This window comes from Sebastes umbrosus, chromosome 14, assembly GCF_015220745.1.
Source record: "Sebastes umbrosus isolate fSebUmb1 chromosome 14, fSebUmb1.pri, whole genome shotgun sequence".
Classification (NCBI taxonomy): Eukaryota; Metazoa; Chordata; class Actinopteri; order Perciformes; family Sebastidae; genus Sebastes; species Sebastes umbrosus.
Window position 1 is genome coordinate 26943074 of NC_051282.1, and position 21611 is coordinate 26964684.

General features: G+C 39.6%; 2 protein-coding genes across 4 annotated transcripts; one reads left to right on the plus strand and one right to left on the minus strand.

Moving 5' to 3' along the window:
• Positions 1-2763: 2763 nt before the first annotated feature.
• On the plus strand, positions 2764-11293 carry hmox2b (heme oxygenase 2b). Of its 2 annotated transcripts, XM_037793584.1 has the most exons (7): positions 2764-2912; positions 4716-4830; positions 7143-7259; positions 7398-7515; positions 7646-8137; positions 8452-8575; positions 9135-11293. In XM_037793584.1, the coding sequence occupies exons 3-7, from the start codon at positions 7177-7179 to the stop codon at positions 9260-9262; spliced, it is 945 nt and encodes a 314-aa protein (XP_037649512.1). In that variant the 5' UTR covers positions 2764-2912; positions 4716-4830; positions 7143-7176; the 3' UTR covers positions 9263-11293. The 2 variants fall into 2 exon arrangements, with proteins under 2 accessions (XP_037649512.1, XP_037649513.1); XM_037793585.1 differs by lacking the exon at positions 4716-4830 and having other exon boundaries at positions 2772-2912.
• A 1666-nt stretch (positions 11294-12959) lies between these two features.
• Positions 12960-20779, minus strand: dnaja3a (DnaJ heat shock protein family (Hsp40) member A3a). 2 transcript variants are annotated; one of them, XM_037793566.1, is made up of 12 exons: positions 20514-20779; positions 18578-18714; positions 18403-18486; positions 17340-17546; positions 17093-17245; positions 16853-17000; positions 15113-15177; positions 14737-14865; positions 14524-14639; positions 14341-14438; positions 14044-14179; positions 12960-13748 (listed from the first exon to the last, which is right to left on the minus strand). In XM_037793566.1, exons 1-11 carry the CDS (start codon positions 20722-20724, stop codon positions 14058-14060), a joined length of 1470 nt encoding a protein of 489 aa, XP_037649494.1. In that variant the 5' UTR covers positions 20725-20779; the 3' UTR covers positions 12960-13748; positions 14044-14057. The 2 variants fall into 2 exon arrangements, with proteins under 2 accessions (XP_037649494.1, XP_037649495.1); XM_037793567.1 differs by lacking the exon at positions 14044-14179 and having other exon boundaries at positions 20514-20777.
• Between the last annotated feature and the right edge of the window lie 832 nt (positions 20780-21611).

Sequence of the window (21611 nt, forward strand, 5' to 3'; positions counted from 1 at the left end):
ACACACACACACACACACACACGCACACACACACTGGTAAATACATGAGGCCACGAAACAGCATGAAGTCCAGAAACAAAGATTTCTATTATCTGCTGCGTTCAATTCCAAACACAGAGGTCAGTATTTCCCATGAAATGATCCAGTTTGACACTAAACTTGAGAGCAAGGTAGGCTTCTTCATATTCTGGATTTGACTGGCGTGTCTGCTCAGTGAGCATCGCCATTTTTTTTTGTCTTACTGTCAAAAACCTGTATATCTTGTAGCCTAGGTAACATGACATTCCCCTTTCTGAATCTTAATAGTCTTATTGCTACTATCAGAGCACTGTCTTTTCTTTATTGATCCAAAACTACTTTGTACTTATAAACAACTTTGTTTTTTTTGTACTGTTTTGATGTTTCCCTCATCATAGTCACACTTATTCTGCTTTTCCGACTGCATGATATGATCAAAAGCATCACATCATGCTGCATTTCCTTCCTATGAGGCGTGTGTTTACGCAAGTGTTTTTGAAAGCCATCCAAGCCATCAGCGCATCACATATGGGGTCCTCAGCAGACCAGAGTGAACAAACAAAACCAAATGGCAGCAAAATAGAGTCAAAGCATCACTCAGTGAACACGGTTGCCAAACATTTTGTTTTGTGAGTTTCTCATCTATAAATCGACAAATTAGCATCCATTGCCAATCTTTACCACCCCCTATCAGAGCTTTTAAACAAAGTCCCCTCTCCTCTCTTATTGAACTGCATCGCTGGCACAGAATCACTTCCCAAAGCAATTTAATGTAATGGCAACAGCTTGCTGGCCCCCGTTGGAGGGAAGTGAATCATCTTGTTAGCTCATCTTTATCCCCCCCCCACCACCACCACCACCAGCCTCCTGTGGCTCAGTAGCAGAGCGAGGTGGAGGGCGTCTCAGCTGCCACGCCAACCAAGCATCTGACACTGCAGCCGGCTGCCAGACTAATATCAGCCAAGTCAAACACTTTCTCTGCCCCCCCATGCACGTACACACAGACACGCTTACACACACACACACACAAATATACCCCTGTGTACAATCATTAACCGATGGACAAATGTGCTCAGCAAACAAACAACCTCGTACATAATTCATGAGCAGCATGTATGAATCATTTGTACAAAAAACATCTGGAAAATCCTGATTAAACTATGAACTGTAATTGGCAGAAGCACGTCGTAAACAAGATGACATGAAGGAAGCTTGTTTAACATATTAACCTTTCAACTGGAATGACTCAAAGATTTCTAGGTATCTCCGTGTTTGCTTGAGACAAACACCTGTTAATCTAGAAGCACTAATTGTAATTACAGAGTACACTCTGTCAACTCTCACATCATGTGCTACCTGCTCCAGTTCTAGCCCCTTTCACCTCTCCACATCTCACACCTTCAATTTATTCGCTTCTTCAGTTTTTCAAATGTGTTTGACTCAACAACAAGCATTTGTTATTGAGATCTGTTGTAGATCCAGACGCTAAACTCATTGTCTTAACTCCATAAAAATAGCTTATCTTTTTCTTGGTTGTTTGGTTCTGCTAAATTATCAAATTTTAATTTTAAATGCGATGGAAAAAATAACACCTGTTATGTAAGAACTACAATCATTTCAGTGGCCTTAGAGAGCAACAGAGGGTGTTGCCAAAGGGTAATTTGTTTGATATGGGGGAGAAATTAAGAATATTCAATTTTTGATTCCACATTCAAGAATGGTGGATTACATTTTTCCAGAAATAAACAGAAACAACTCATTAGGGTGACCAGATCCCAACAAACCAAATGTAGGACTTTTTTTAACATCACAATATTTATAATTTGTGGGGGTTAAACTGCATATCACTGCAGTGATTTATGTTGCTTCAACCTGCAGCACTGAAGTAGACGAGATTGGAGCAAATACTATAAAACGGTCGCTATATCGTGACAGGATTGTATGAAACAGGTAACCTGAAAAAAATCATGTGCCTCCGTGTCCTCCGGTGCTCCTAACCGCATCTGCAAGATTTCACAGACCGGAGGAAAACAAGCAGTAAAGAACTGATATGAGGTCTGCTGTCCATCTGCTGTCTATGAGAGCCGGCTGTCGATCACTCGCGAACTCCGATCAAACGGTCAAACTAGGCAGCACTGATCAAATATGAATCAATATTATGTTACGTTAATGCCTATATCTCTCCTTAAATGTTTTCAGAATCATCTTGTAGTGTACTGTTTTGCTGTAAAATGAGAAAGTTTGTGATGCGGCCGCCATCATTGTGAAATCTGTTGACGGAACGCCAAGTTCTGGCCACATGACCAGAGCACAGCCAATAGGAACGCTCTCTCAATGAAATTACCTGTGATTGGTCAAAGTCTGATCAAAGTAGATTTTTTTGAAGCCTGAAAACAGAGCCATGAGGAGGAGCAGAAGTCTAGTTTTCTCTCAGAACACTTGAATTAAAATATGCTGAAAGGTTATTATGGAATTTTTGCCCAATGATGCCAAAAAATATACTGCCTACTGCCCCTTTAATCTTTTATTAGTGGCAGTATGTCTATGTGCAGTGTCTTGGAAGGGAGACCGCAAGCTGGGAAAACTCTCGCGAGATGTTAAAGGTTAGGCATTGATTTCGAATAGCTAAGGTTATGTATTGATCTCGAATAGCTACGGTTAGGTATTAATCTTGAATCGTTAAGGTAAAGGTATTGATCTCGAATATTTAAAGGTTAGGATAGGTCGTCGGACAGTGAGTCTCGCGAGATCTCAGAGCAGATTTAGCAGTTTGCGGGTTACCTTCTAGAGCCGAGTGGAGGCGGAGTTGTGGACGTGCAGTTCCTGTCCTGGATCTCCAGCCTGATTTGTAGTTCTTCTCTTCTGTTAACCGGCCGGCCACCGCTTTGTTGAAGGTTTGTAATGTCAATATGATACCAAAAAGCCTTTAATATATGATTTAATAGGTGAATAAACGTGTCGAATCTGCAATAACACTCATTAAACCTCGTTAAGCTTGTTGAAATGCTAGCTAGCTGTCAGCTAACTTAGCTGGCAAAGTTAGCTGTTGTTGTCTAAATGAAGCTCCTAGAGATAGTTAGATGACTGTCAGGAGTATTAAACATGACATGTATTCGTATGACGATGAAAGGTGGCTCGATGTTATGATTTATGATTACATTGAGGAACTGAGCTGAATTAAATCACTTGGCTTAAATAACAACAATACAACAGCAGTACTCTCTGAGACTTTGTGGTAAACGCCAGAAGGCCTGTCTGTGTGCTGCTGTGTTGTGTTGTATGAGCTGCTGTTTGTCTGTCTGTGTGTTCATGTTACCTACAAGCCTGGGTGTTTCTTTCTTTCAAAGGTCTTTTTATTAATTGTCAATAATCAACAGAACAGTCACTATACAGGGAAAGTTCATTTTTGTTCTTCTTAACAACACAACACATCAATCAATCACACCTGACAACAACAAACACACAGAAAGCCACAGCTGGCCACAAAGGACCTAACTGATTCTAATTCAAATTGTAGAGAATACAACACAGGGAGAGTATCCACAAATAAGTCATGAAATAATAATAAGAAGAAGAGGAGAAAAAAAAAATAATAATAATTTAATATATATATATATATATATATATACATACACACACACACACACACACACACAACACATGAATCAATCGTACCTGACAACAACATACACACAGACAGCCACAGCTGATTCTCAATCATGGATACATATAATTAAAATTGTAGAGAATACAACACAGGGAGAGCATCCACAAATACATCATGAAATAATAAGAAGAAGAGGAGATTTTAGATTTTTAGTTTATAATGATAATAATATATACTCATATATACACATATATACACATATACATAAATACACACATACATATATATATACATACACATACACACTAATACATACATATATACAAAAATAGAAGAAAAATAAATAATAAAAATAATAATGATAATGAATAAATAATTAAAATTAAATTTAAAAAAAGGAAAAAGAAGATACTACTACTGGCTACTCAGAGATTACTGTAGTGGGTTTATTTATTGTCAATAATCAATAGAACAGTCACTATACCAGGAAAGTAAATTTTTGTTTTTCTGAACAACACTCACCCGTGACACATCACATCAATCAATCATACCTAAGAACAACATACACACAGGCAACCCACAGCTGGCCACAAAGGACCTAACTGATTCTCAATCATGGATACATATAATTCAAATTGTAGAGAATACAACACAGGGAGAGTATCCACAAATAAGTCATGAAATAATAATTAGAAGAAGAGGAGAAAAAAATAATAATAACAACAAAAAATAAATAAATAATAATAACAAAATATATATATATATATATATATATATATATATATATATATATAAACATACATACATATATACAAAAATAGAAGAAAAAGAAATAAATAATAAAAATAATAATGATAATGAATAAATAAGTAAAATAAAATTTTTAAAAAAGGAAAAAGAAGATACTACTACTGGCTACTCAGAGATGACTGTAGTGGGTTTCTCAAAAAATTACAAAAAGGGGCCCCATACTTTGTAAAATTTACGCTCTGTTCCCAAGGTTGGTATAAAGCAGCCTTGCCTATGTAAACCAAGCAAGCTCCTCCCAGACTATACTCACTCTCACATTGCCTTATTATCTCCCTCTCAGAGTGAATAAGGTCAAAGGCTTAAAGCAGCTGAATTAACTGGCAGAAGACATCTTTCCTTTGAAAGTAGAGGGGTGATAACAGCTTCTTCCTGATCAGACCTCTGCTGCCTCTTAGGTAAGGGTGAATAGATACTGTTATTGAATATGCACTGTTTGTCTATCTGTTATGGGAATTATAAAGGATTTGGATGTTGTTAACAGCCTTTATTTGATGATTATGGACCTGATAACTGTAGTGGACACTTTACAGATTGTGTTTGGTCTACATTATGTTCTCTGGCCTTCTCCCTGACTCTGGACAAGTTGTGATTAAACAATGTGCTGTATAGTATACTGTATATATATATATATATATATATATATTGTTTCTGTGTGTGTTATTGTTTTTGTGTACAATGACCTCAGACCTCTAGAATCACAGGGAACACTGCAGCCATGTGACATGTTCCCTTGTTTATTCTGAAAAGCAGTTACGCAACCGTTACTCAAGTGACATTTAGACAGCTGTGACTAGAGTAGGTCATAGTCATGAGACATTATGCAATCTTACACAAGTTACTATTCTATATGCCTTGTTCACAACTGCAGCAATATACTTCAAATATGTATATATTTTTTTCAAAATTCATATGTGCAATGTGATGAAACTTAAAAGGGACAGTGTGTAGGATTTGGCGGCATTTAGTGGTGTGGAAGCAGTTTCCAACCAACTGGGTACCCCTCCGCTCACTCCTCCCTTTCCAAGACGGCGGCAACGTGAGCCGTCGAGTGCAAAACTGTGGTAAAGCTGTTCACCTTGCTCAGAGGCCATCCTTACCGTAAAACAGTGGGAACCGCTTCTAGTGATGACGGTTACAGTTATCAAACAGCTTGGAGCAGAATCATTCCTATACAAATGCTGTTTAAATGAACACTGTAAGCAAATTATTTAAACAGCATTTGTGTGAATTATTTAAACAGTATTCCTATACAAATGCTGTTTAAACAATTTGCTTACAGTGTTCATTTTGAGTCTTTTCATACATGACAACATATGAAAAAACATTTTAAAACTACGTTAAACTAACGTTAATTTAATTTTTTTTTTTTTTACTTTACTCTTTTGATACTTTGCCTTTGCGGACCGTCTGCTTTCCGGCTGGATACCTGAGGCTGATGCCGCGTGCACGTTGATATCATAACGGGAAAAGAAAGTAATTTTCTTTGAATAAAAAACAAATGCGCACGGGTAAAAGCAACCTCATCAAGTGGATTGATAACGCCTAGTCACGTAATGCCCCCAAAGTGAAACTTTGCCAGCTCTGCGGCACACATGCAGACCGGCGCCCGTCTCCCTCCAAGTCGCTACCAGGTGAGAGAACGAAGAGCCCCGGCAAAGAGGCGCCGTTCTGTATGCAACAAAGACAGACAACAATGTCTCACCCTTAGTAAGGTAAAAAAGGCAGATGAAATGGCAGCGAGCCAGTAAATAGCGAAGCGGTCTGTTTCATTAATTTATATTTTATGTAATAAATAAACAAATGTCACTTAGATGGTAATCTGCATGAGAAATGCATAAAAACAAAAATGATGTTACAATAATTGCCTGCTTATAGTGATCAATTTGACCCGGACGGACGTGATCACTATAAGCGGTTTCCACTGTAACACTTGTTGGAGAAATTATTTAATAAACAGTCTCTGGTCATTCGGTTAAGAAGCAAATGCATTTGGGTCCATACAGCAGACAAGTCAGTGTTCAAAGACCGAGAGCTCCCTCACTACATCATTCTTTATAATCTTGGTTCAGCCTTCCCTCCCCTTTGTGACCCAAACCTTATCTTGATTTAGCCTTCACTCCCCTTTGTGACCCAAACCTTCCGCCCTGCCTCTAAGTGGAAGATTCATTAAAAGAGTTACTGGTGATTATAATGTTTTGAAAGAGTGCGGATGCAAATATGATAACAAATATATCTCAACTAGGACAGTCTGTACTTTCCCAAAACATTCGGATAAATCTGAGTACACAAATGCTCATACAAAGGGAAATGTTATTTTCTCTCACACACTACTTTAGGAGAAAAGGAAGTCAGACGGCATCTGGTGGTTTCACGGTTTTGCACTCTGCGGCTCATGTTACCGCAGTTTCACAAGCGTGTCAGAGAACTACGGTGGCCTTCAGGTACCATAAAAGCACAAAAGTCTCTCTCTAGAGCCAGTGTTAGGTTTGTCCGTTCTGGGCTCCTGTAGAAACATGGTGGACTCCGTGAAGAGGACCCGCTCCCTGTGTAGATATGAAGGACTCATCCTAAGCTAACGAAAACACAACGACTCTTAGTGTCAGGTATACATACACTAATGAAAACATAGTTAATAGATCAACGGAATGTTACACACTGTTCCTTTAAACATGACTGATGCTAATGTGATGTCTTTTACTGATTGTAGGGTGAACTAACTGGCAGACAGGAACACACCACTAATGTCAGCAGAGAAGATGGAGACAACAGCCAGAATGTCCAATGGAGCAGGGCCTGTATATGAGGGGAAAGACGACGCCCTCAGGTAAATCTCCCACTGGTATTGTAACACCGTTACCTTTGAAACAGTGAAATCAGATCACAAAATAATCATGTTTCTTGTCAGTCAAACACACATTATACCTCCTATTGTTCTCTTTTTTTTGGTATTTATTCCCCCCAGTCCTAAGGATCTGTCTGATGTGCTGGCAGCAGGGACCAAGGAGGTTCATGAAATGGCTGAGAACACCCAGTTTGTGAAAGATTTCATCAAGGGACGCATCCGCAAAGAGCTCTTCAAGGTCAGTCTGAAGAAAATCAGTGCTTTACGAAACAAACAAGATAAATGTAATAAACATGTAGGTTAAAAAGAAGCAAGGAAAACTGGAAAAAGTAGACATTAAATTGTACCTTTTCTTTCGTTCTTCCCAGCTTGGTGCCGTGGCTCTCCACTATACTTACACAGCCATGGAGGAGGAGATTGAAAGGAACAAAGACCACCCCCACTTTGCCCCTCTATATTTTCCTACCGAGCTGAACCGCCACGAGGCCCTGGCCCGTGACCTTGAGTACTTTTACGGTCCCGACTGGCAGAGCCAGGTCAGCTGCTCCCCGGCCACCCAGAACTACGTGGACCGTATTCATCAAGTTGGGCAGGAGGACCCAGTGCTGCTGGTGTCCCATGCCTACACCCGCTACATGGGGGACCTGTCCGGGGGCCAGATTCTGAAGAAGAAGGCGCAGAAAGCCATGAACCTGCCTACCACAGGGGAGGGCCTGGAGTTCTATCAGTTTGACAACATCCATAGCATCAAAGGATTCAAGCAGCTGTACTTCAGTCGGATGAACGACCTGGAACTGGACATGGACATAAAGAAGAGGCTGGTAGACGAGGCTGTCAAGGCCTTCCACTTCAACATGGAGGTAAGAGGCCAGAGATGGAGAAAAGGAAGCTATGTTTGGAGTTGGCGATCTGTTCCCTGGTGGTGATGTTGAAGCGGTTAAATGAGGATCTTCTTGCAGTAGAGGTGTGCTGCTTGTGCCTGTTCTGATATTTACTGAATTTTAAAAACATATTGAAGGTATCATGTGTATTTCTGAAGGCACCGTCATCCTCTAATGCTATCCCGATCAAATGCATTTTGATTGTGACTTCCATGTGTTCCTTCTGGTCCTTGAACTATCTCTAGGATACAGAGTATGCAACAAGCTTGATAACCATATGTTTGTGCTGGCAGGTGTTTGACGAGCTGGAAGAGATCGGTAAAACCATCCCGGAGGATGTTTTAGATGCTGGCATGCCCGGCCATGGAGAAATGGACGGAGACATCAACAAGTGTCCCTACTATGCTGCCAAAATGAGTATGCGTTTTATGCTTCTCTCTGTAGCATTGCTCCAAGATAAAGCTATAGTGAGGATCTTGTTTAAAGGAACAGTGGGTGGCATTTCCGGGGATCTCTTAGCAGGAATGGAATATAATATTCATAACTATGTTTTCATTAGTGTGCAATCACCTGAAACTAAGAATTGTTGTGTTTTCGTTAGCTTAGAATGAGCCCCCTTTGGACAAACCAAACTCTGGCTCAAGAGAGAGACTTTCATGTTTTTACGTTACCTGAAGGCCACCGTAGTTCTCCGACTTACTTGTGAAACTGCGGTAACGTGAATCACAGAGTGCAAAACCGTGGTACCGCCAGCCGCCGTCTGACTTCCATTGCTCCTAAAGTAGTGTTAATCAATAGAGAACAGTGTTACGAAGGTTTTGCACTCTGCGGCTCACGTTACCGCAGTCATGGAAAGGGAGGAGTGAGCGGAGAGGGGTACTCAGTTGGTTGCAATCTGCAAGCACACCACTAGATGTCGGCAAATCTTACACACTGCACCTTTTAAGTTTGTTTTCGTGCTCCCTCTGTTTCACAGCGGCATCGAGTGGAACAGCGTACGCAGGTCAGCTCGCCATGGCCGTACTCCGACACCCGACTGGACAGGTCCTGTTTGCTACGTGGTTTGCTGCTCTGGCCGGATTGGCTGCGTGGTATCTGATGTGATCCAGCTGTCACCCCCCCCATCCCCCGTCACTCTGCTGCTGTACGAGAGAGGGAGGAGAAACATAGAAGGAAGGACAGTAAGGAGAGTAGAAAACTCCCTCAAGCTGTAGACCATTTCATAGTTTCATACAAACGGGTCCAAGTTTATTCAATGTTCTGTGTTTGCTAATAGCTGACAGGAAATAAACTTGGATATTATTAAATGATTTGTAGGACCCAGTAGGACGTCCTCCACATCCTGCCATCCATCCACCAAGCTTACACCTTGTTACAATTTATCCTCCTGTCTTTTTTTTTCTTTCTCTACCTCATGTGCACCATCTCTCCATCCTGTGTCCTTCCAGCATCGTATCTCAAGCTATATTCTGATTTATAGTTAATAGCTCATTTTAAATGAAACAGCCAGATTGACAAAGCACTTTAAGATGCTGCCCATGTGTAAGTGGCTGTATAAATTAGTTAATAACGATGATTGGATTATCAAAATTCATAGGGAGCTTAGTAAAAACGCGTTAAAACATGCTATGCGTCCAGATGTTATGCAGTATGTATGACAGCACAGTATATTGAAGACTGCTGTGTTGATATTGAATGAGGCCTTTTGTGTTTTTGCATTAAAACATCTTTTATTTGACCAGCGAGAGAGAGAGGAAGCAATGTACTAGTTAATAATGCAATTTTTTTTTTCCTTCTATACATTGACTGAAGTTCCAAAGATAATGTGAAAACACTTATGTTCTTTTTTAAATCCATTATCACATTTCATTAGTCAAACACGGCCTGAAACGTTCGTACAGGTGTACTGTAAGACAGGTGATGGGACTCGAAAGCGTTTTTTTCCTCTCAAATATAGCACACCTACACTTTGACGAGTGTAAGATTGATACACATCTCTCAGTGTATTATAGTGAATATACCGCATATTTAAATCTCTATTGATGCATGTTCAAATGTTCAGAATTATATGATATGGCATCTTGTATTTCTCAAAAAAAGCTGCCTGTTGTTGCATATGCATAGCTTAACTATCCAAGTTTTACCTGCCACAGGAGCCTATATTAGGACAAAGGTGTTCACAGTTGTTTTAAAAAGGAAAATTGTCTTTTTTATAATGTTAACGGTTTCTGTCCTGTCATGAGTGTTCAGGTTTGGTACTTACAGCGAGGACCTTTAGCAGCTCAGCTCTTGTTTATGTATCCATTTGTTATGGATATATACCAGTATGCATCATCACTAAAACTGTGTAATCATTATTTATATTTCATTCATACTGTATGTTGGGAGTAACTTTCCCAGTAGTGCACAACTCAACATAGATAAGGAGGGATATATTGTGCTGTGTGTACTGTATGCAGTGTAAATGCACATTGAAGTTTGATATTTATCCTGACACAGTAATAATGCCATTTTATTAACTTTTTTTTCCCTCCTTTGCTTGGATTTGTTTGACACAGCGTACCAAACCTGCAGGTTCCTGTGTTGTGTGTATTTGCACAACGCATTAAGCGGATGTACAGTATTCTTTCACAAGCTAAACTCATTCAGATCAGACATGGAAACTGAAGTGATGGTGCGTTTTGTATTCGAGAGTCTCAGGTTCATGTTGCACTCAAGACGGCAATACAATGCATTGCATATAGAGGACGGTTACGGGGAATGCCCTACTTCAACGTCCATGTTTTATTGAATTTTCTTCTAATGCCAGTGTGATATGTCAAACAGTGTTTTTTCGACATACTGAGGGGGACGATAACTTGAATCTCAGGATTACAGGTAGTTTTGGTCATCGATTAAACCTTAACTCAAAGTGAGCTGGATGCTCGACTAATTCATGTTGATTTTGAATTCTCTTGCGTTTCATTAACTCTACACTTAATCCCTTTGTGTATCTAACTGGACAAAGCTTTATAGTGTTTGGCTAGAATACTCTCATTGTGTGAGAGTGAAACCCCCCAGGAGTATGTTGTGCAGTCTATAATGAAATTAATGCTGTTTTCCTTCTCATGCTGAAATAAAGGTGATTCATTTGGACTGGTGTTTTTAATCATAATACATGATTATCATTTATTTTGGGCACAAACCTTGACGTGAAGATGTTTCAAACTAAAAGATCCCAGATTTATCCATGAAGCTTTCACACATTTGGCAGCACTGCAGCACTGCAGCACTGCATCACCAATAGCTGTGGGTCGGGGCGGGGCATTTTGAGGAGGAAAACAAATACAGGACGGTCCTTCATCATTAATCCTTTAAGGCATTAGCATGTTCATTTTGCCCTGATCGGGTCCCAAACTCACAACCTCAGACACCAATGGCAAGTCACGATCAAACAAAATTCTGAGAATTTGCGCTCAATAAGTGACAAAGTGATGTTTAAAAAGTCTTCTTTTCCATTGACTGCAATGGTGAGTGTCCACACTAATGTCTCCGTCCAGTGACATGACACGAGTTCACAAATTTCCAACAGTTGAAATTTATTGCTGACAATTTGAGAATTGAAGGGACTCATATATCTCAGCTGGAATGTCTCAGTTTGAGTTTGAACCCGTCAGCAGCTGCTGATGGAACTCACACTGATGTTTTGGGAACACTTGATTGTCTATTAGATTATCCCCATGGTTTAAGGGTTTTAAGGGGTAATAATCCTTTTTGTAGAAACAGAAAGGTTGTCTGCAACAAAGGTTCTCAGCTGGACTCAAACCTGAGACGTTGCAGTTATGTGGCGTGAATACAGAGTATATCCACCTCTTTTACTGGCGGTTTATAGTATACCATTGCCATTGTAATATATAGGAGAGTATACCCACTTCCTCCTCTGTAACCTTCCCATCTCTACTTAGTAGTACACCCACATTATCAACGACCACTACGCCACTGAGCCTACTACTGGCCGCAGTATTGATACAGAGGATCATAACATGGCCATTCCACATTAAATACAGTTTCTTTGTCATTTCAGGAAGCTACGTTAACTAAATGTATTCAGTCATGTTGGGCCAGGCTCAGTTTTAGTGCCACAGCGATCCCCTCATGTCACCTTAAATTAAAATGAAAAAGTCTGGTCCATTCAGGTAAAAACTAAAATGATGAAATTCCGGATATGATGCAGTGATGATGTCGCGTGACCTTTCCTCTTTTCACCCTCCTTGTTGCAGTGTATGCGAAGGACATCAGCTGTTAGGAAGTAAACACGGAACCAAGTTGTTGCCATAGCAACGCAATTCCGTTGCAATGTCCAGACAAAGGGTAAATACAGCCAGACAATACGAGGAAAATAAAGCTGTTGTTTTTTAAACATCACAGCATGTAAACATGTTCTAGTAGAAACATGAAATACAAGAAGGAACCTGAAAATGAGCACGATATGGGACCTTTAAAAAAATATTGGTGAAAGAATGTCCAAAGAAAATCACTTTGAAAGTAATGCTAATAGATTTATTCAAAAGTATAAATGTAGGCTAGTTTATTCGGTACTCCTTCACAATTCAATGTAATCTAATACAATAGCTCTGCAAAAAAGTACTTTCTAGACTTTGTTGGCAGTAGTTAAGTGGTGTTTTGGATTGCATTATATTTGTATCTAAATGATGAACAAAATGTGTATAACTATTTTTAATATATTAATGTCTAGACAGAGTCAAAGCACTATCTGTAAATTCTATTTCTTTAGTGATGTACTGTATATAAAACAAGAGGCTTTTCCCAGACCATAGCTTTATTATAGATGTACAGTATATCTCTTCTATGTGACACATTGACGCAACTGTTTGATCCACAACGATGTACAAATGTAATGACGGTGCAGGTTTCTCTCTCGTAATGTAAAGGGTTAAAAGAAAGACGAAGAGTTCAGTCATTAGTGTTCAGCTTTTAACTTTCCACTGCAGACACACCTGTACACTGTCCCAACACTAAAACTCAAAGGTAAACATGTAGTCTGGTGATGTCACACCTGTTAGGACTGACAGCGCTGAGAATTGTGGGGCAACTTCAAGCACTCATGACATCACAACCAAAGCATACAGAAGAAAAGGATTAACAACATGAGGTTCATTTAATCCTGAATAAAACATACAATCATTTATTTCTCTGCATTTGAATTCTGTTATCACTATCACGTTATATTTTATGGGGATCAACAGAGAACCAACATGCACCGAATGTTATGATAAATGATGAGTCTTTGCTGCCCAAATGGCCACAACGGACATCTGACTGGAGAGATGACTAAACACACTGGAACATCCTCTTGTGTGTGGTTTCACTTTGGCAGAGGAACAGAGCGGGTGATCGTCCGTCTTATTCGCTGCAGGGCTGGCCAGGTAGGTCCGTACCGATCCGTTCAGAACCATTGTAGGCCTCATCCGACACCCAACACTCCTCAACCGCCTGTCCCTTTATAATGTGGCTGTGCTGGCTTCACGCTGTCCTCCCTTCTGCCCTCTGATCTCTACTGATGATTCTCAGTTCCAGGATGACCTTTTACCTTTCAAAAGAAGGAAAAAAGGTTGTAAAATGTGTAACTTTTTTAAATTCAGTTCAGAGTTTCTACACATTTTCCATACTGCGTAGGAACCCTGTAAATTGAGCTGGCAAGGCAGTCCCAGTTTGAAAAACGACGACATATAAAACAGACATTTAGGACATCCCAGACTGGTGAGACATCCAGCTGATGGCAGGGGTGCATGCATCAGTGTTTTTATGCGACAGCCACAAACCAGAAAAGTTTTCCAAAAAAAAAAAAAAAAAAAAAAAAAAAGTATTTCTTTTTTTTTTTTTACCTGGTTTGTGGCTGTCAGGAAGAACTAAACAATTTCTTTAATTTGGAGAAGAAGCCCCCCTCTTGTTTCAACTCTCCTTCCTTCTCGTCATGCTCGCTTTGCCCTGCCTCAGCCCGCTTACCACTGCTGCCCCCACCTGGACAGAGATCAACACTGCATCAGCCGGGCTTGTGACTCAATACTACTACTCCCTTTCCTAAAACCCCCATTTCAGAGGATTAGAGATATACACAGGACAACACAGGAGAACGGGGATGGGTAGTAGAAACGTAAGAGTGAGTGTGTTTGTCCTCTCACCTGTGGTGGTGGTAGTGACGCCGTTCACCGTCCCCTCCACCTCCGTCTCGTCCTCAGCGTAGCTCGCTAGCAGAGCTCTTTGTCTGTCTGTCAGTGTCCTACACAAGAAAACAATGTGTTATCCCATTTCTTAAAGACTACAGCAAAAAGATGAATAACGTGCGTTTGTCTGTGGAGTCTTACTTGGGTACTTTTATTTTTACATGGACATAATGGTCTCCGTAGCCGTAGCCGGTGATACGAGCGATTCCCTTCCCCGACAGACGAATCTTCTGTTCCGTCTGGATGCCTGCAGGGATCTGAAGACGAGGAAATAAAAAAACTGTTATTTATTTACACTGCATGTGTTTGAAATGTTTCACCATTAGAGGAGAAACCTGAGAATGTGCTACTTACTGATAAGTTCAGTGTTTCATAAAGGCCCTGTGCTTTGGCCGTGCCGCCCAGGATAGCTTGCGCCACGGAGACAAAAAGGTCAGAGTGGACGTCTGCACCTTCCCTCCTGAACACGGGACTTTTTTGGACCTGGACACATCACAACCAATAACACACGTGGTGTCAAAACATCAGTCTCTAGAAGCGGTAGACCGCAGGTTGTCTAAACTGTGTTAACTCAAAGTCAAAGAGCTCAGACAGCTCAGTGTCTCTTACAAGTCCACACACCTACAGCACATTGTACAAGGCAATCCCATTATAGCGGCTCTGACATGAACATGCACTTCACGGAGAGCTAATTCATTTGTAGCCTGGGTTTGTTGACGAAGACACTCACCCTAAACGTGATGAAGACCTCCTTCTTTCCAACTGGCATTCTGACTGTCTGACCATCCTCCACTCCTTGAAGCAAAAACAAACTAGTTAGGTTGGATTTCAGGTGGAGTATAACTCTAAGTAAAAGTTCTACTTTTACTTTCTTTATGCCCGTTATGATTTGTGAAGAACCCAAACCCACAGATTTAACTACAGTCAAGGCTCAAACTATTGAATTACTTTCTAGCATGCCTTCATTATGTGTTATGTGGGTGAATATTTCACAGTTACTTGGCAAGAAAGTAAAATAAAAGTTCATGGTAAAATGCGGGAAGTGCAATGATTTATTTCCATTTTTTCCAATTCTGGCATAATGAAGCTACTTTTGATAAAACTACAGTTACAATGATTGGGGATTTAAAAAATCATGCCAGAAAAAAAGTACGACAGGCATTCAAATGAATTATGCTCAGCAGCGTAGTTGTATTTTTAAGACATTTTCTTATGAATATTGCAGACACTAAAAGCCTACAACATCTAGGAAGTCAGGAAAATGTGCAGCAGAGCAGACAGTAGCTGCTTCCGACTATGGCCAATACGCTGCTGGGTGACTTTTCAATGAAAGGTGACTGGAGAGGTTTCAATACTACTTGGTGCCGGGTTATTTCAGTCGATACTGTGAGAGAAAATAACATTTCCCTTTGTATTAGCATTTGTGTACTCAGATTTATCCGAATGTTTTGGGAAAGTAGAGACTGTCCTAGTTTAGATATATTTGTTATCATATTTGCATCCGCACTCTTTCAAAACATTATAATCACCAGTAACTCTTTTAATGAATCTTCCACTTAGAGGCAGGGCCGAAGGTTTGGGTCACAAAGGGGAGTGAAGGCTAAATCAAGATAAGGTTTGGGTCACAAAGGGGAGTGAAGGCTAAATCAAGATAAGGTTTGGGTCACAAAGGGGAGTGAAGGCTAAATCAAGATAAGGTTTGGGTCACAAAGGGGAGTGAAGGCTAAATCAAGATAAGGTTTGGGTCACAAAGAGGGGGGAAGGCTGAACCAAGATTATAAAGAATGATGTAGTGAGGGAACTCTCTGTCTTTGTACACTGACTTGTCTGCTGTATGGACCCAAATGCATTTGCTTAATAAATAGTAATTGCTTCTCAACTGAATGACCAGAGACTTATTAAATAGTTTCTCCAACAATACCTTACCATCAAAGTTAAGGATATTTTTCACTCAGAAATCCACTTGCCCTAAGTCGATTTTTACTTGCCCCTATACTAATTGTTTTATTTATTAGTGGTTATCAAATAACAACAAAGACTAAAGTTAACCGTCATGTTTAATCTAATGCTCGCTTGCGCTTCAGCTCATAAACTTTGTCTTTACCCGATGCCATTTTCTCACAAGTGCCTGATCGGTACTGCGCATGTGCAACTTTCAAGAGAGATGAGAAGGAAGCAAGACGGCTCACTCCTTCAGCTACTTCCATCATCAGCTCCGGAAAAAACAAAGTGTTTCATTATTTTTTACCTCTTGCTAAATCGGACAAGTGAGTTACCAGATTAACTAGCCCGACGAGGCATTTTACTTGCCCCAGGCAAGCGGGCGATCCTTATTGTTGAGTCCTGCTTAAAAGACATTGAGTACCGACACCCAGCCCTACTTTCCATACTCATTAGAGATAAGATCAAATGCGCTTGAGGTGTTTACAGTGTGTGTAACCAGTAGAGCAGACCGTTAAGTGAGACTGACCTGCAGGCACAGGAACCATCACAGTCTTCCTCTGCTTGGTCTGACCCGTCCCCCGACAGGAGTTACAGGGGGTGGAAATGACCGAGCCTTTGCCGCCACAGCGACGACACGTGGAGCGCATCACAAACGGACCCGTGTTTACCGTCTCCTACACGGGGTGTGGACAATACAAGTGTGTTTAGTACATACAACAACACAAACACACTTTGAAGAAGGAAGGCAGCGCGTCAGAGCTCTTACCATGCCGGAGCCGTTGCAGTGGTGGCAGTGCTGCACTTTGGTGCCCGGCTCGTGGCCCTTACCATCGCAGCGCTGGCAGGCTGCGTCCATGTTAACGGAGAACTCTTTGTTGACTCCTTTTGCTGCCTGAGTGAACGTCAGCTCCATGAAGTACTAAAGTAAAAAAAGAAATTCATCGCTCTGAATGTGCACTAATAAAAAAATTAGAGTCAGATGAGATGCTCCCATTTTACAGTATCCTACTAACCTCCTGTGGCTGTTCAAATATGGCGTTGAAGTCTCCAAAGCCGCGGCCTCCGGAGAATTCCCCGAAGATCTTGCGGAAGAGCTCCTCCGGGTCCACGCTGCTGGCCTGTCCAGACCAGTAGCTCTGCCCTCTGCCAGCCTGACCAGCGTCAAAGCCCGTTGAGCCATACGTATCGTACTGCTTCCTCTTTCCTTCGTCGCTCAGGATCTGGGAGAAACATGGAGCAAGATTTAAGGGGTGCATTTGTAATTCAAATGAGACTGTATATGCTGGAAGAGACTATTCATAGGTTTCAAAGGCCCTGTTCAGACGCATTGAGACCCTGATCGCTCAGACCACATTCAGAGGTGGTCTGGGCCACATATGGCCACATTCTTTCAGCAGTGTGGACGCAAATGTGACCACGTTAAGGAACGCCGACTCTACTGACGTCCCGCTGGGATCCGTGGGATCACTGCACTCGTCAGGTGAATAGACAGGCAGATGAGAGGGCTTGTCTGCCTCGCAGCATGGAAATGGCCTCTGTGCTCTACTGTATACTGTCGGTACAAATGTATTTTATTAAACTAAATCTCATCTATAGGCTACATAGCCTACAGACTATCAGACTAGGCACAGGAAGTGCATTTTGAATCATACTGTCCGAGATGTGTCAGTGTTTTTGTTCCAGTGTTTTGAACGGAGCTGACGCCCGCCCGCTCTCTCTCATCCCCGGCTCTCTGAAGCTCTGTAACCCGCTGTTGCCTGGCAAAGGCAGCGGTGTCGGCACCATGGAGGTCCCCGGGACCGCCGGTACAATAACCTGATATTTTGATGTTAATAAAATGCAAATATGTGGAATATTACTACTGACATTCATGTAATATTACGTCACAACGTCAGCTGTATTAGCCGTGTGTTTACTACGGGTTTATTTGCGGGTAAATGAGATCGGATCACAAGTGGTCACTGGAGATGCATGTGGAGATGCATGTTAATGCCAGGTCTGAACAGGGCCAAAGAAAACACACGAGGGAGAATATACAGTGTCACGAGAAAGCGTGAATAAAGTCTGAGAGTAAACCTCGTAAGCTTCAGCCAGCTGAGCAAATTTCTCCTTGGCTTGTGGGTCTTCTTTGTTGGTGTCGGGGTGATACTTTTTGGCCATCTGAGGGGACAACAAACACACAGTCAACTACTGTGATGATCTGAGAACCAATACAAGCTGTCAGAAAGTATGTCAGGCAAAAGGAGCAGACCTGGTAGTAGGCTTTCTTGATCTCCTTCTGGGTTGCTGTACGAGGAACGCCGAGGATCTGGTAGAAGTCCTGTTTGCTGCTGGCAGGGACACTTGTGTGAAAAGAGTGTGTGCCAGCAGCATGGGGCGATTTGATGCCTGGGAAGTGGCAAAACAGGGTAAAAGGGTGAGTAAATACAATTTAGAACAGTAAACATGCATTATAGCTGCATTCAGGTTCTGACTGTACAGTTTTGCAACCATCTAACAGCTAAATTGTCTCGTCTGCATTTTTATTTATTTTTACAGAATTTAATGAATGTACTTTCGGGCTGAGCCGACAAAAAATAACATGACAAATATTAATATTTAATTTGCAAGAAGATTCTAGAAATACAAACGTTTGTTAAAGGTCCCATATCGTGCTCATTTTCAGGTTCATACTTGTATTTTGTGTTTCTACAAGAACATGTTTACATGCTATAATGTTCAAAAAACACATTATTTTCATCATACTGTCTGCCTGAATATACCTGTTTTTACCCCTCTGTCTGAAACGCTCCGTTTTAGCGCATTTCAATGGAATGGCAACGGAATTGCATTGCTAGGCAGCAGCTTGGGTCCATGTTTACTTCCTGTCAGCTGATGTTATTTACATACACTGCAACAGGAAATAAACTGGGACACATTTAGAATGTTCACGTTTAAAACCGTGTGATGGTCTAAATATTGTATATTTATGACATCACAAATGGACAGAAATCCTATAACGGCTTGTTTCAAACACGCAATTTTCTGAATACGGGTTGTGTGTATTTCTCCGTATATTCTGATAGTTTAACAGTATTTATATAGCACTTAAACCTGCTTTATAATATAAAAAGACATGAAAATCGCACTTTTTTACAATATGGGACCTTTAATAAAAAGAAAAAATGATCTTGTCCATGCTCTGTGGTGGATATAACTATATAGTGAGACAAATTACCTCATACTGTACATGTCTTTGGCATTACTGTAACATTTCTGCAGTTTCTTGTTACTTATCAGCTAACATTTGTGCAAATATATTACCAACATGCAAACACTTTGCTATTCCAACTTATCACTAAAGGTTTAATTCACCACAATTATGTGTTTGTATAGCACTTAAACCTGCTTTATAATATAAAAGACATGAAAATCTCACTTTTCTTTACAATATGGGACCTTTAAGATGAAGATGATTTACTTAAAACTGCACAATTATGTGTTTATATAGCACATAAACCTGCTTTATAATATAAAAGACATGAAAATCTCACTTTTCTTTACAATATGGGACCTTTAAGATGAAGATGATTTACTTAAAACTGCACAATTATGTGTTTCTATAGCACATAAACCTGCTTTATAATATAAAAGACATGAAAATCTCACTTTTCTTTACAATATGGGACCTTTAAGATGAAGATGATTTACTTAAAACTGCACAATTATGTGTTTATATAGCACTTAAACCTGCTTTATAGTATAAAGGCATGAAAATCTCACTTTTCTTTACAATATGGGACCTTTAAGATGAAGATGATTTACTTACATCTGCACAATTATGTGTTTATATAGCACTTAAACCTGCTTTATAATATAAAAGACATGCAAATCTCACTTTTTTTAGAATATGGGACCTTTAAGATGAAGATGATTTACTTAAAACTGCACAATTATGTGTTTATATAGCACTTAAACCTGCTTTATAATATAAAAGACATGCAAATCTCACTTTTCTTTACAATATGGGACCTTTAAGATGAAGATGATTTACTTACAACTGTAAAAATATGCCATATGACTCTGCCATAGCTTTAATCAAGCTATGTTAAGTTAAATCAGTTGTTTTATCCTGCATCACCTGTAAAAACAAAACATTACACAGCATTAAGCCTAGCCTGGCCTAGGCCGGTACCATATGTACTCACCCGACAGTCCTCTCAATGTCACCGCTCTCTGTGCTCCGACACACATCAGGTTGCCTCCCCAGCACAGTTTCTCCGCTCCCAGGGTGGAGATACTGCGGACACCTCCATGACCAGCAGCAGAGACTGCAGCCCCGGCGGCCCTGCGGTGTCCAGACGACACGATGACTGTAATCCAGCGTGAGGAGCAGCGGGCAGCCGAGGACGCCATCATTCCTTCACTAGCCGCTGCTGCTGCTGGGGACTCTACTGCGCATGCTCACTGCGCATGTCCGGAACAGAGTGGGCGTCACCGACAGCGCAAAGATATGTAATAGTCAAGATGATGCTCTCTCAAGAAAAACGAGTTGCAGAAGTTTATCTTAAATCTTACTTTTCCTTTATATATATACTGTATATACATAAATATATATATATATATAGAAAAAAAAGAAAATCATCTTTGGAAGAAGTAAAAGTATTTTTTCCTATTCTATATATATATATAGATGAAGATGAAGTAATATATATATATATATATATATACATATATATATATATATATATAATAGGAAAAAATACTTTTACTTCTTCCAAAGATGAAGTAAAGAAAAAATATATATTTTTACCCAATTTGAATTTTGTTCATTAGCTACGTTAAACTTTATAGTTAGATGCCTGTTAATTATTATTAGTATTATTATTATTTTATTTTAGTTATTATTATAATCATTATTATTATTATTATTATTATTATTATTATTATTATTATTATTTTATTTTAGTTATTATTATAATCATTATTATTATTATTATTATTATTATTATTATTATTATCATTATTATTATTATTATTATCATTATTATTATTATTATTATTATCATTATTATTATTATTATTATTATTATTATTATTATCATTATTATTATTATTATTATTATTATTATTATTTTATTTGAGTTATTATTATTATTATTATTATTATCATTATTATTATTATTATCATTATTATTATTATTATTATTATTATTATTATTATCATTATTATTATTATTATTATTATTATTATTATCATTATTATTATTATTATTATTATTATTATTATTATTATTATTATTATT